The sequence below is a fragment of the Heterodontus francisci genome, chromosome 37 (assembly GCF_036365525.1).
Source record: "Heterodontus francisci isolate sHetFra1 chromosome 37, sHetFra1.hap1, whole genome shotgun sequence".
Classification (NCBI taxonomy): Eukaryota; Metazoa; Chordata; class Chondrichthyes; order Heterodontiformes; family Heterodontidae; genus Heterodontus; species Heterodontus francisci.
In genome coordinates this window covers 24,936,050-24,948,960 of record NC_090407.1, presented here as the reverse complement: position 1 = coordinate 24,948,960, position 12,911 = coordinate 24,936,050, and the positions used below count along the sequence as shown (strand labels likewise).

The 12,911-nt window shown below is 43.3% G+C and overlaps 1 protein-coding gene across 3 annotated transcripts in view; it reads right to left on the bottom strand.

The window, feature by feature from the left end:
• fbxo42 (F-box protein 42) overlaps nt 1–4,944 on the bottom strand; it is a 38,139-nt gene extending 33,195 nt beyond the window's left edge. For 2 of the 3 annotated variants that reach the window (XM_068017357.1, XM_068017359.1), the window contains exons 1-2: nt 4,764–4,944; nt 180–437 (exon numbers count right to left, since the gene is read on the bottom strand). In XM_068017357.1, coding sequence (XP_067873458.1) covers nt 180–426 — 247 coding nt within the window. In that variant the 5' untranslated portion in view covers nt 427–437; nt 4,764–4,944. Of the gene's footprint in view, nt 1–179; nt 438–4,184; nt 4,548–4,763 lie in introns of those variants that run through there. The other variant, XM_068017358.1, reaches the window with a different exon arrangement.
• Nucleotides 4,945–12,911: the final 7,967 nt, after the last annotated feature.

Here is a 12,911-nt window from a genome sequence, read left to right as displayed (position 1 = left end):
GGGTAAAGGGCGAGGGAATGGGACTAGCTGAACTGCACATGCAGACAGCCAGCACAGACAAGACAGGTCTTCTGACCTCCTTCTGTGCTGTAGCCAGTCTATGATTCACATTCATTTTTGATCACAGTTCTAGACCTCTATCCTACTCCAAACATTTTACCCTGAGCCATGTTCCATACCTTTAATGAGTCGATACCACTGTTTACAAACAAGAGCAGCTGTTTTGTGCTCCTGATATGGAGACAAGAAAGACAAGATGTATTCCAGCACCTCCTCAGGCAACTCTAACATTGAGCGGTTATGCCTCATTTCCTCAACTTCCAATTCGACATGAGGTTCCTCGTCTTGCTCCATGGGCCCATCCAACACTTCTTCTGTGTCCATGGCAATAAAACTGTCATCCTCACTGTCTGACGAGCTGGCCATTGCATGCCACACTATATTACAAATGAGAAAGACTTGTTCAAAGGCAGGTTCAAAGTGTGGCAATTCTCAGATGCAGCATGCATAATACAAAGGATTTAAAAATTAACTCAATTCTCACATCAATATTAACTAGATGTTGACAGTACTAGAACTGCTGGGGGTTCTGTTTTCAGACTCACCTTTTTTCTTTCTGCCTCTTCACACAGCCTTGGACTCCACCAATAACACCAAAATACATACATCAGAATAAAATCATAACTTTTTTTGTTATTCATTCGGGGGATGTGGGCGTCGCAGGCTACGCCTGCATTTATTGTCCATCCCTAATTGCCCTTGAGAGGGTGGTGGTGAGCTGTCCTATCCATGGTACAGGAGTCTATAACTGCACAATACAGGAAACATTTCTGCAAGGTTCTATATCTGACGTTTCTTGATTTAGACCAGCAAAAAATTGCTTTAGGAATTTGATGGGAATTTAAAGTTTCTTGTGAGTATATTATCAGCACCCCACGAATTAGTGGCATCCATCATCTACTATAAACACTTATATGTTGCCCTTGGAGTACACGTGGTTTCCCCACTTGCTGGAATCAGGTATAAAGCACTCCCTGTAGATAGGAAAATCTTCTTTTGAGAAAATGGAAAAATAAAAGGGGGAGTACAATAGCAAACACTGGGAGTCAAGTCAAAGTGTTTAGTGACTTTGCCCACCCAGATGTTTCAATCAAATTGAGGATCCTCAGGTTATCTGATCTATCCTGTACAGACTTCAGCCATTTAAGGAACACCAAGCAGTTATGAAATTTTGGAGGAGGTCCTGTATTTAGTTTTGAACCCTTTTAATATCCAGAACCCAATGAGTTCAATCAACTTTAAGACACAGAACTCATTCATTCAAGACATTTTATGTATTGATATCAATACAGTACAGTAAAAACTGCACTTAAAACAACACTGTAAAGTTGTGAGAAGCTTCGCATTTGAAGCTCTTAACTCATGATCTCAACTGCTTCCACCACTAACACCAATCGCAATGAAATAGCTAAACTCACCACTATTTTACCCCAGTGTTATTTAGCTCAAAATGCTCTCTCCGCACAGCCCTGGTTTAGAGGACAAAACCTAACACTACACTACTGCAGGTTTTTCACATTTCAACATTACTAACACAGAATGCTTGATGTTTGCCTTCATAACAAGCACTGGATTTTGAAGGTCTACATACAAGAACCAGCAACACTTCCCACGCTTACTCAATACTGCTACAAATTTAGCAAGGTCAAAAGGCTGTGTGTGAAATCTCTCAATTCCTATGCCCCACTACATAAAGTCATTTTTGTCATCTTGTTTAAGAATGAAATGGTGTCAACAGTTAACTTCACAAAAAGGTGGATTTCAAACCAGCTTTAAAAGAAGTGAATCTCCCCACTGCACTGCAAACACTGTGGCTGTATTGGAAGTTCTGTTGTGTGCCAGAACTGAACTAACTGCCCAGTCTCAGCAAATACTGCTCCCAGGGACACAGGAAAGAAAACACATATTTTGTTTTGTTTTACATTGTTAGCTGTTTCTAAATTTATTTCAAAAAACGACATTTAAAAAAATAACAATCCGGACTTGATTTTCTTAATTTCAGTTACATAAAGCAGCAAAGTAAAACCCACACTGCTCATTAGATCTATTCTTTCCACAGGTCATATCAACGAAAACTTCAGAATTGTCATTTAGCATCCCCAATATTCAACCCCAGCCTGCTCCACGGATGACATTCCTCCTCCTAGAAGCAAAGGGACCATTCCTTCCATGAATTATTGGATTATACTCTCTTATCTATCTCCATGACCCCCAGCACCTTGCTTAAAGAGCTCTGATGACTCAGCATCACTGCCTTGTCAACAAACTTTGTTCGTCTGTTTTATCAATTACCAAGGGTATATGGCCTTTTTCCTTCAAATAAGCACAACAGCTAAAATGCATCATCTACAACAACTTTCATAGAATACTAATCTTTCAACAATTTTAGTTAGGCTGTGTTTGGAGACTGATGAGCCTGAATATAAATAGCAAGTCGCCTATGGAACATAGGGACAGGAGTAGACATTCAGTCACTCAAGCTTGTTCCAGCATTCAATTAGATTCAGGCTGATCTGCAACTCAACTATATTGTCCCACTTTTGTTCCATATACCTTGATACTCTTAATCAAAAATCAATCTGAGCCTTGAAAATTTCAATTGACCCAACATCTAGAGCCTTTTAGAGTCGGTGGTTGGGGCCGGGGGCAGGAAGGGAAGGGAAGTTTTCCAGATTTCCACTACCCTTTGTGAAAAAGCACTTCTGATTTCATCCCTAAATGGCCTAGATCTAGTTTTAAGATTATGCTCGCTTGCTCTGGATTCCATCACCAGAGCAAGTAATGTTTCTGTATGAACCCTACTGAATCACTCAATCATTTTAAATACCTCAATTAGATCACCCTCTATTTTTCTAAACTCAAGGGAATAGAAGCTAAGTTCACATGCAATGTCGTCAGAATTTAAGACCTGTATAATTCTGGTGAATTTGCACTGTATCCTTGCCAAGAGTAATGTTTCTTTCCTGAAGTTCGCTGCCCAAAATTGAAAGCAGTACTGTAGATGAGGTCTGACTAAGGCTCTGTGCAACTGAAGCATCACTTCCTCATTTTGAATTCCATTCTCCTCGAAATAAAGGCCAACATTCCATTTGTCTTTTTAATTATTTTGTACTTACAGCTTTTAGTGATGGAGTTGGCCAAATTGTTTATATGGTATAAAACAACATAAAGGGGGAAGTGACAGGATCAATACTGTACAATAGCAACTGCTTCTTGTGCAGTACTAAATTCATCACATTAAACTATTTCCAGCACCAGGGGAGAGACCTTTAACAATCAGAATATCACCCGAGTGTCATACAGCTCAAAATGCACTTCCCAAATACAACCCAAATTTGTAAAGTCTTAATCTAGAATTGTACAGCTGGGTGTTTTTTTTAAACAGTTCAAATGGACAGAATATGAAAATTTCATAAGCCCAATGTGTTACTGAAGTCCTAGTAATACTGCAATGTACAGTCACTTCCCATAGTTCGAAATGTACCCTTATTGTACAGACTCAGCTCCATTAACCACACATTAACAGTGATGATAACTAAACACTCCAAAGATACACTGTACAGATGCAGAGCTGGTTGATTCAGAACAAGCTACTTGATCTGCATCCCCAGTCAGCCAAACATCTTTTCAAATAACAGAATTGAAATAGGCAACCATATGATTTTTCTTTGCTTGAAACCATGAAATTTCCAAATCTTTTCGCAAGGTAAATTAAGATGACTTTCATGATGCAGTTTTTGCTAGACTCCAGCCCCTATTTATTTATAAACCAGCTTGTCAGGATAGAAAATAAACTTCCATTTCACTGTTAAAAATCAGATGAGATTTAACTACTCACCTACAGCATTCTAGGTTATGCTGAGACAGAAAAGATTCACTCCTCCCAACCTGGCATAACTGAGACTAACAGAGACAAAATAAAATCAAGATCTGCCAGCTACCTGTCAACTTCTCATGTTAATCCTGTGTACACACCTGAGGAATATAGTGACCTCTTCAACCCTCCTGAATCACATTATGGGTGCAATGATTTAATTTGTCCCCCTTACTCATATTACAGGATGCAGGAACAATGCCATCACACTTAACTGAAAGGTAGTTTCATGCCACCCTTCCATACTCACATTATAGGGTGGAGGTACCATGTTGCCCCTCTTCCTTAAACATATTAGGAGATACAAGGATCATGCTGGCTCTCTTCAATGTTATAGGATACTAAAGTTATGCTGCTACTGTGCTCACATTATAGAGTTTAAAGGGCTACAGCACCCCTCTTTACCCACATTACAGGTTGTGATAATACTGCCTTCTTTACTTCCCTGTCCAGTGGTTCTGGATTCAGCTCCACATCTCAGTAATAGGATCAAAGTGGCTCTCAATACAGGTACATTTCGGTTTTATACCTGACCCTGGACCCAGGCCCTACAAGACTGCCACTGGCATGTGGCCAAATCTCACTCACTGGGCTCCGGGGAGGCTTCCTAGTACAAAGGGCCGGATGCCGGCCCAAAGGACCCAGGAGCCACAGCGAGCAACCTGCTCAGCCTTCCTTGGCTCCCCAGACTCTGTTTATGTCGGGCCGTGCGGACGGAGTTCACCCCGAGGTGGGCGCCACCCTGCCCAGAGCCCCGGGGGGTGCTGGCACCCACTGCTGGGGGCCGAGATTTATCCAAGCTGCGGTTGCCACGGCCTCACCCACTCACCGGCCTGGCTCGCTTCCCCTTCCCCGCCTTGCGCCGGCTCGCCGTGTGCTCAAGGCCGGTGAGTGCTTGTGAGTGAAGCCGTGGCTCTCACCGCCTCCCGCTCTCAGTCACTCCACTCCGCGATCGCCGCCATCTTCCGCCAAAACCGACAGCGCGGCGGCGGCGGCGCGCACGCACTCAGGGCGTCACAGCTGCTCGCTCACGTACCCCCCCTGGCGGCAGCATCACGCTGCGTCATGACAAGTGCCTGCTGAGGCTGGGCAGCTGTGCCAAGCCCACTGCAAGAGCCTGCCAGTGCCCCCCTCCTAGGGCTCCCAATGGTCCACTGTCACATCCCATTAAGTCTCTGTACTTTATATATTGCATGTTATCTGTGTGTTACACATTAAAACCAGAAACGGTAGCATAGTTTGATTATGTTACTGGACTAGTAATATAAAAGCAAACTGATGAAAGGTCACAGACCTGAAACGTTAATTCAGTTTTTCTCTCCACAGATGCTGCCAGACCTGCTGAGTATTGCCAGCACTTTCTGTTTTTATTAGAGTAATCCACATTCCTGGACTAATGATCTGGAAAGGAGTTCATCCCACTGGGGGATTTAAATTCAGTTAATTAAATAATTACCCAGACTGCTGATCTGTTACTCGAGACCCATCACGATGCGGCTGACTCCTAACTGCCCCCTGAAATGGCCTAGTAAGCCAGTCTGTTGTACCAAAACTCAGTAACAACTGGGGACTTGTATCAAGATCAGGAGATCTGTCCCACAGATTAGTCAAGCAACAACCTGACAAAGACCATACTCTCAGAATCATACCTTGCAGCCAACATCCCAAACTTCTCCATCAGCATCCGTGGGTATATCCTGTCTCACCAGAAAAGTGGAGTAAATCTCTTCAGCTTCGCAACTGGGATGTTGTCAGGGCCCATAGCCTTTGCTGTATCCAATGTACTCAGCCATTTTTTGATATTACAGTAGTATACAGTTGGGAGAGAGTGGCCTTGGGAGTTCTCAACATTGACTTGGATTCCATGAAGTCTCAGGTCAAACATGGGCTAGGGAAACTCCTGCCACCTACCACCCTGGTTCAGCTGATGAATCAGTACACTTCCATGTTGAACATCACTTGGAAGAAGCACTGTCAGCAGCAAAGGCACATAATGTACTTTGGATGAGGAACTTCAATGCCCATCAATAAGAGTGGCTCAGTAGCACATAGCTGCCAAACTAGGCTTGCAGCAGGTGGTGAGAGAACCAACATGAGGGAAAATAATCAGCAGGAGTTTTGCTTGCCCATGTTTGACCTGATGCCCTGTGACTTCATGGGTCCAAGACAATGTTCGGAACTCCAAGGGCCATTCCTTATGTGACTTCATCCTGATCAATCTACCTGTCACACATGCATCTGTCCAAGACAGTATTCGTAGGAATGACCATCATACAGTCCTCGTGGAAACGAAGTCCTGTACTCAAGCTGATGCCTTTCCTCCATTGTGTTGTGTGTAAATACTACTGTGCTAAATGGGATAGATTCAGAACAGATCTAGCAACTCAAAACAGGGCATCCATGAGGCACTGTGGGGTATCAGCAGCAGCAGAATTGTATTTCACGATTTTATGTAACCTCCTGGCCTACCTATCACTCTACCATTACCCTTAAGCCAGGGGACCAACACTGGTTCAATGATGAGTAAAGAAGAGCATGCCGAACAGCACCAGGCATTTCTAAAAATGAGTTGCCAGCCTGGTGAAGTTACAATACAGGACTATGTGCATGCTAAACAACAGAAGCACAGGCTATAGACAGAGCTAGGCAATCCCACAACCAGTGGATCAGATCAAAGCTCTGCAGTCCTGCCACATCCAGTCGTGAATGCTGGTGGACAATTAAAATAACTAACAGGAGGAGGAGGTGCCATGAAAATTCCCATCCTCAATGATGCTGGAGCAAAAACAAAAGACAAGGCTGAAGCGTTTGCAACTATCTTCAGCTAGAAGTGCCGAGTGGATGATCCATCTGGGCCTCCTTGTGAGGTCCCCACTGACACAGAAACGAGTCTTCAGCCAATTCAATTCACTCCACGTGATATCAAGAAACAGCTGAGCATACCGCATACACCAAATGCTATGGGCCCTGACAACATCTCAGCTGCAGTGCTGAAGACTGGTGCTCCAGAACTAACTACGCCTCTAGTCAATCTGTTCCAGTTTAGTTACAACACTGGTACCTACCCGACAAAAGTGAAAAATTGCCCAGGTTTGTCCTGTCCACAAAAAAGCAGGCCAAATCCAATCTAGCCAATTAGTGCCCCGTCAGCCTACTCTCAATCATCAGCAAAGTAATGAAAGGGATCATTGAAGGTACTATCAAGTACTCACCAATTATCTGTCCAGACCTCATTTCAGCTGAATTCCAGAGGTGAAATGAGAGTGATTGCCCTTTCCATCAAAGCAGCATTTGAGTGTGACATCAAGGAGCTCTAGTAAACTGAAATCAATGGGAAAACTCTCCACTGGCTGGAGACATACCTATTGTTGCTTGTTCACTGATGATTCCACAGTATCTAGTTCCATTCGCAAATCCTTAGATAATGAAGCAGTCATTCCCGCAAGCAGGAAGACCTGGACAACATACGCGCTTGGGCTGATAATTGGCAAGTAGCATTCACGTCACACAAGTACCTGGCATTGACTAGCTCCAACTAGAGAGAGTCTAACTACCTCCCCTTGACAATTAATAGCATTACCATTGTCGAATCTCCCACCAGCAACATCCTGAGGGACCATCATTGATCAGACACTTAACTGGACCAGCCATATAAATACTGTGAGTACAAGAGTACGTTAGAAGCTGGGTATTTTGCGGTGAGTGACTCATCTCCTGACTCTCCAAAGCCGGTCCACCATCTACATGACATATGTCAGGAGTGTGATGGAATACTCTCCACTTACCTGGATGAGTGCAGCTCCAACAACACTCAAGAAGCTCAACACCAAGCAGTCCGCTTGACTGACCCATCAGTCACCACCTCAAACATTCTCTCCCTCCAGCACTGGCGCATCATGGCTGCCATGTGTACCATTTACAAGATGCACTGTAGCAATGCACCAATGCTTCTTCAACAACACCCTCCAAACCTGCGATCTCTGCAACCTAGAAGAACAAGGGCAGCAGGCGCTTGGGAACACCCCCACCTGCAAGTTCTCCTCCAAGTCACACACTACCCTGCCTTGGAAATATATCACTGTTCTTTCATCATCACTGGATCAAAATTCTGGAACTCCCTCCCGAACAGCACTGGGGGAGCACTTTCACCACATGGTCTGCAGTGGATCAAGAAGTCGGCTCAATAGCATCTTCTCAAGGGCAATTAGGTATGGGGCAATAAATGCTGGCCTTGCCAGTGACTCCCAAATCCCATCAATGAATAAAAAAAATTGAAGCTATATTTTCTTTCTTTGGCAAACAAATGCAGAGACACACTGCCATGTTAACAACAAGTTTGTATTTATATAGTGTCTTTAATGTAGTAAATCATTCCAAGATGTTTTACAGGAACGTCATCAAACAAAATTTGACACCGAACCAGGTAAGTAGATATTAGAGCAGATGACCAAAAGCTTGGTCAAAGAGGTAGGTTTTAAGAAGTTTCTTAAAAGAGGAAAGAGAGACGTGGATTGTTTAGGAAGGGAATTCCAGAGTGTCGGTCCTTGGCAGCTGAAGGCACAGCTGCCAATGGTGGAGCAATTAAAATCAGAGATGCTCAAGAGGTCAGAACTGGAGGACTGCATATACCTTGGAGGGTTGTGGGGCTGGAGGAGATTACAGAGATAGGGAGCTTTGAGGCCTTGTAGGGATTTGAAAACAAGAATGTCAATTCCAAAATCAAGGCATTGCTTAACCAGGAGCCAACATAGATCAGCGAGCACAAGTTTGATGGGTGAACAGAACAGGGTGAATAGTGAGTTAGGACATGGGCAGCAGAGTTTTTGATGACCTCAAGTTTATGCAGGGGAGGACGTGGGAGGCCGGCTGGCAGTACGTTGGAATAGTCAAGACTAGAAGTTACAAAGGCATGAATGAGGGTTTCAGTAGCAGACGAGTTGAGACAGAGGTAGGGTCAGGCGATATTATGGGGGTTGAAATAGGCGGTCTTAGCGATGCCGTGGAAATTCAGTCAGAAGCTTATCTCGGGATCAAATCTAACACCAAGGTTGCAAATAGAATGGTTCAGCCACAGACAGTTGTCAGGGTTCCCAAACCAAACTACTGAGGATCTCTCCACAGGATAAGTTTGTTGTCTCAATTTGGAATGCATATTCTCTTACCATAAGGTCACGCCTCATATACCTAAGGACAAACAGCTTAACAACAACTTGCATTTAATGTAGTAAAACATCCCAAGGTGCTTCATAAGGACATACTCAGACAAAAATTGGCAGGATACATTAGAAAAGCTTGGTCAAAGAGGTAGGTTTTAATGAGCACCTTAAAGGGGGAAGAGAATGGTTTAGGGCGGGAGTACCAGAGTTTCTGCCTAGATGTCACAGTTGGTAATGCTGGGGTGAAAGAAAAGGTGGATGCACAAGAGGCCAGAGTTGGTGGAACATAAGTTTTAGTAGGGTTGTGGGGCTGATGGAGGTTACATACAGAGATAGGGAGTAGCGAGGCCATGGAGGGATTTGAACAAGAGGATGAGAATTTTTAAATTGAGGCATTGCTGCATTGGGAGCCAATATAGACCAGTGAGCACAGCGGAGTGCAATTTGGCAGAGCCAAGACTTCACGACTTACTGGCAAGCTTCTGGGTTGCCCAGCCAGGACTATGTTATCCTTTGAGGCATTGGCCAGCATGGTTATTTGAAGCAAAGTGGGAAGAATCCCAGCTCCACAGTGACAGTTGTACCTCTCTAGGTTCCACTAATGAGCCAGGTTGGCTGATAAATCATCGACATTACCATGGAACACTTTGGACCTGTCTGGTTCACGTATCAAATTAACTACGCCACAGAGGTAGTTGACTTAGCTGAAATCTTTCTTTGCCAGCCATGTTATCTAGGAATCAACCTGACAGGCCTTAGGTTTTGCCCGCTCTCCTCTTTCACTGAAAGTGTTAGTCTCTATGAATCTCCGTATGACTGGTTCAGATTCACCAAATCTCAACTTTTTAACATAATCCCCCTCTTAAAAGTAGACAAGGTTCTCAGCATTTCCCCAGTGTTGACAGTTCTGCTGTTTATCGGGGCTGGCACTTGGAAGTTTCAGCATACCTCCTGACAGCAATGCTTTAATTTTAAAGCGTTACAACTTGTCCTGTTTTGGACCAAACAGTCCGCAAATTTCTAAAGTGAAAATGAGATACAAAATTCTGTGGGTGTGAAATTCAACTACAGCGGGGGCGCAAACTGGGCAGTAGTGCAACGGCCACCCATTCATTATACACCCTTTCCAATGAAGGCAGTGAGAAGGAAAATTGGGTGGGGTGTATAACAGGCGACCAATCTGCTACCGCCCATTCTGTGCCGTTTTAAAAAAATTCTATATGATTAATTATGTGTGAAATGATTAATGTGGTTCTCAATTAATTTTCCTTAACCGCAAAGTAAACCTGAGATATGGACCTATGACGACACTTTGCTCGTCTGGTTTACATTTAGCAAATGGCAGCTACCCCAAGTTGCTGTCCACCTCAATCCTTCACTACGTTACTTGAATGCACTACATGGAGTACGTTGTACTATAAGTATATTTTGTACAGCATCAATTAGATCATTTATATTATCACTACAGTCCTCACTGATAAGTGAGCCATGTTTGGAATTCAACACTATTATCTAAATGGACAGAAATATGGACTGAGGTAAGATTGGTTCACTGCAGCCAATAGTCTAATTGAAGTCTATTTTTAGACTTTATTTATCCAGGTGCCTGTGATGCAGGACACATTCCTAGGAAACTCAAACTCACAGGAGCATGTGCTGAATAAATAGATCAGAGAGGAATCAGTGATGAAGGTAAGGAAAGAGAAAATTTTGGTGAGAAGACAAAAACTCAAAACACTCGGTCTACAAGGTGCCAGATGGTGTACACCATTCTTGATTTCACACATACATTTATTTTATGACAGAATTTGCAATATAAAATTAGTATCTTAAACTTTAGCATTATGATTCATGTTTGGCACCCTTGCTGTGTGGTTTTATAAGTACTATTGTGAGTGGGAACATAAGCAAAAGCTTCTCCTTAGAACAAGGGAGACTGAGGGGAGATTTAATAGAAATGTACAAGATTATGACAGGCTTAAATAATTTAAATGAGTAAGAACTGTTCCCATTAACTAATGGCACAAGGACTAGGAGACACAGATTGAAGGTTTTGGGCAAGAGATGCTGAAAAAATATGAGGAAGAACGTTTTTACGCAGCGGGTGGTAATGACCTGGAACTCGCTGCCCACAAGTGTAGTGGAATTGGAGACAATCAATGAATTCAAAAGGAAATAGACTTGCAGGGCTACAGGGATCAAGCGGGTGAGTGGGACTGGCTGAAGAGCTCTGTGGAAAGCCAGCATGGACTTGATGGGTCGAATGGCCTCCTCCTGTGCTGTAACTGACTCTATGACTTTTGTGAAGAAATTGAGTAGCCCTCTGGCCTGGGGAATGAGTTTACTCTGGTGGGGGGTGCGGTGGGGGGGGGGGGGGGTCAACAAGAGACAATCTGGGGGCTCTTGGAGAACAAAACTGTGAGCAGCTGCCAGGTGATTTAAAAAAATACAAAATTTCATTTACTTTTTTTTCAGTTTGTAGTTAGTATTCGGGAGTTATTATAAAACTGCTGTTCCTGACATTTGAGTAGTTTTAAAAACTGTAATATTAGTGTTTATTTCAGTGTCACATTGAAAGAGAGATGAAAACTAAAATTCATCTGGCCCAGAGACTGTAATTTCCTTGGACATGCTGGCAGCCTTCAGGTAGATTTATATCAAATTTAGCATTTGCCAAATTTCAGTTGTTTTGTTCCCATCCGCGTTCAGCGTTCCATAAAATCCATCTGTACGAAACTGGGATCTATGAATTGCCACTTTACTTGTCCATCACTACCTATCCCCTTTTGATACATTTTTACCTAATGGAGATGGAATTGGTTACTCCTGCAATGGCCTCTCATACCATTCCCCACACCAGCACCGGCTACCGACAGGATCTACCCTTAGTTATCTGCATGTTTTGACAGTCGTAAATAATCAGTTTCCTCGAAAAGACCTCGCTATTGTTTATGACCCTTGCCATAAATTCTGCTCTTCTGCCAATAACTCCATCACTACCCCAACCACTTGTTTAAGTAAAATTAGACTGTATGAAACCTTGGTATCCTGTTCAACCAAACCTAAGCTTCAAACCGTATTCATCATCAAGACTGCATCCTGCCAATACTCCTGCCACAGCTGCTCTGCCACTGAAATCCTTATTTGTTTCTGTCACTTCTAGACTTGAATTCTTCAGTGTCATCCTGTTTTGTCTTCATTAACTCCAACTTGTCCACAATGCAGTTGCTTGTATCCTGTCCCACACTAAATCGTACCTGATCATCACCACCTTCATTGTTAATCTACACTGTACTCCAAAGCATTAAATTTGAATCCCTCCACCGCCTTACCTTTGTAACATTGCCCAATCTTATATCCCCTCTGTTCTCCAGTTCTGGTCTTTGTGCATCCCCCTCCCTTTGTCCTGCCACTGGTGGCACAGCTTTTAGCTGCCTTCGCCATACTCTCAAGAACTCTTTACGAAACACCTTTGCCTCTCTACCATTAAAAATCTTCTCAAAATAGATACTTTTGGTCAAGTTATCTGGGCATCCCTTCTAACCTCTCTCTCACATGGCTCAGCATTCATTCAGTCATCCATTTCTATGGATCTTTATCCACCTGTGGGTAAATTTCCTTGGAACATCTGCTTTGTTAAAGGGACTCTAAAAATGCACCAAACACAGGCGAGGTCAAACTCTTTTCATGGGCATTATAAGCTTTCATGAGCATTCTTGATGGGCAGCATTGTCTTCTCAATTGATTACTGGATCAGCCATCTAGGGCCACTGCACTGATTTGCAGTAGAACCTCAGCAACATCTTGTTGTGGAATATAGC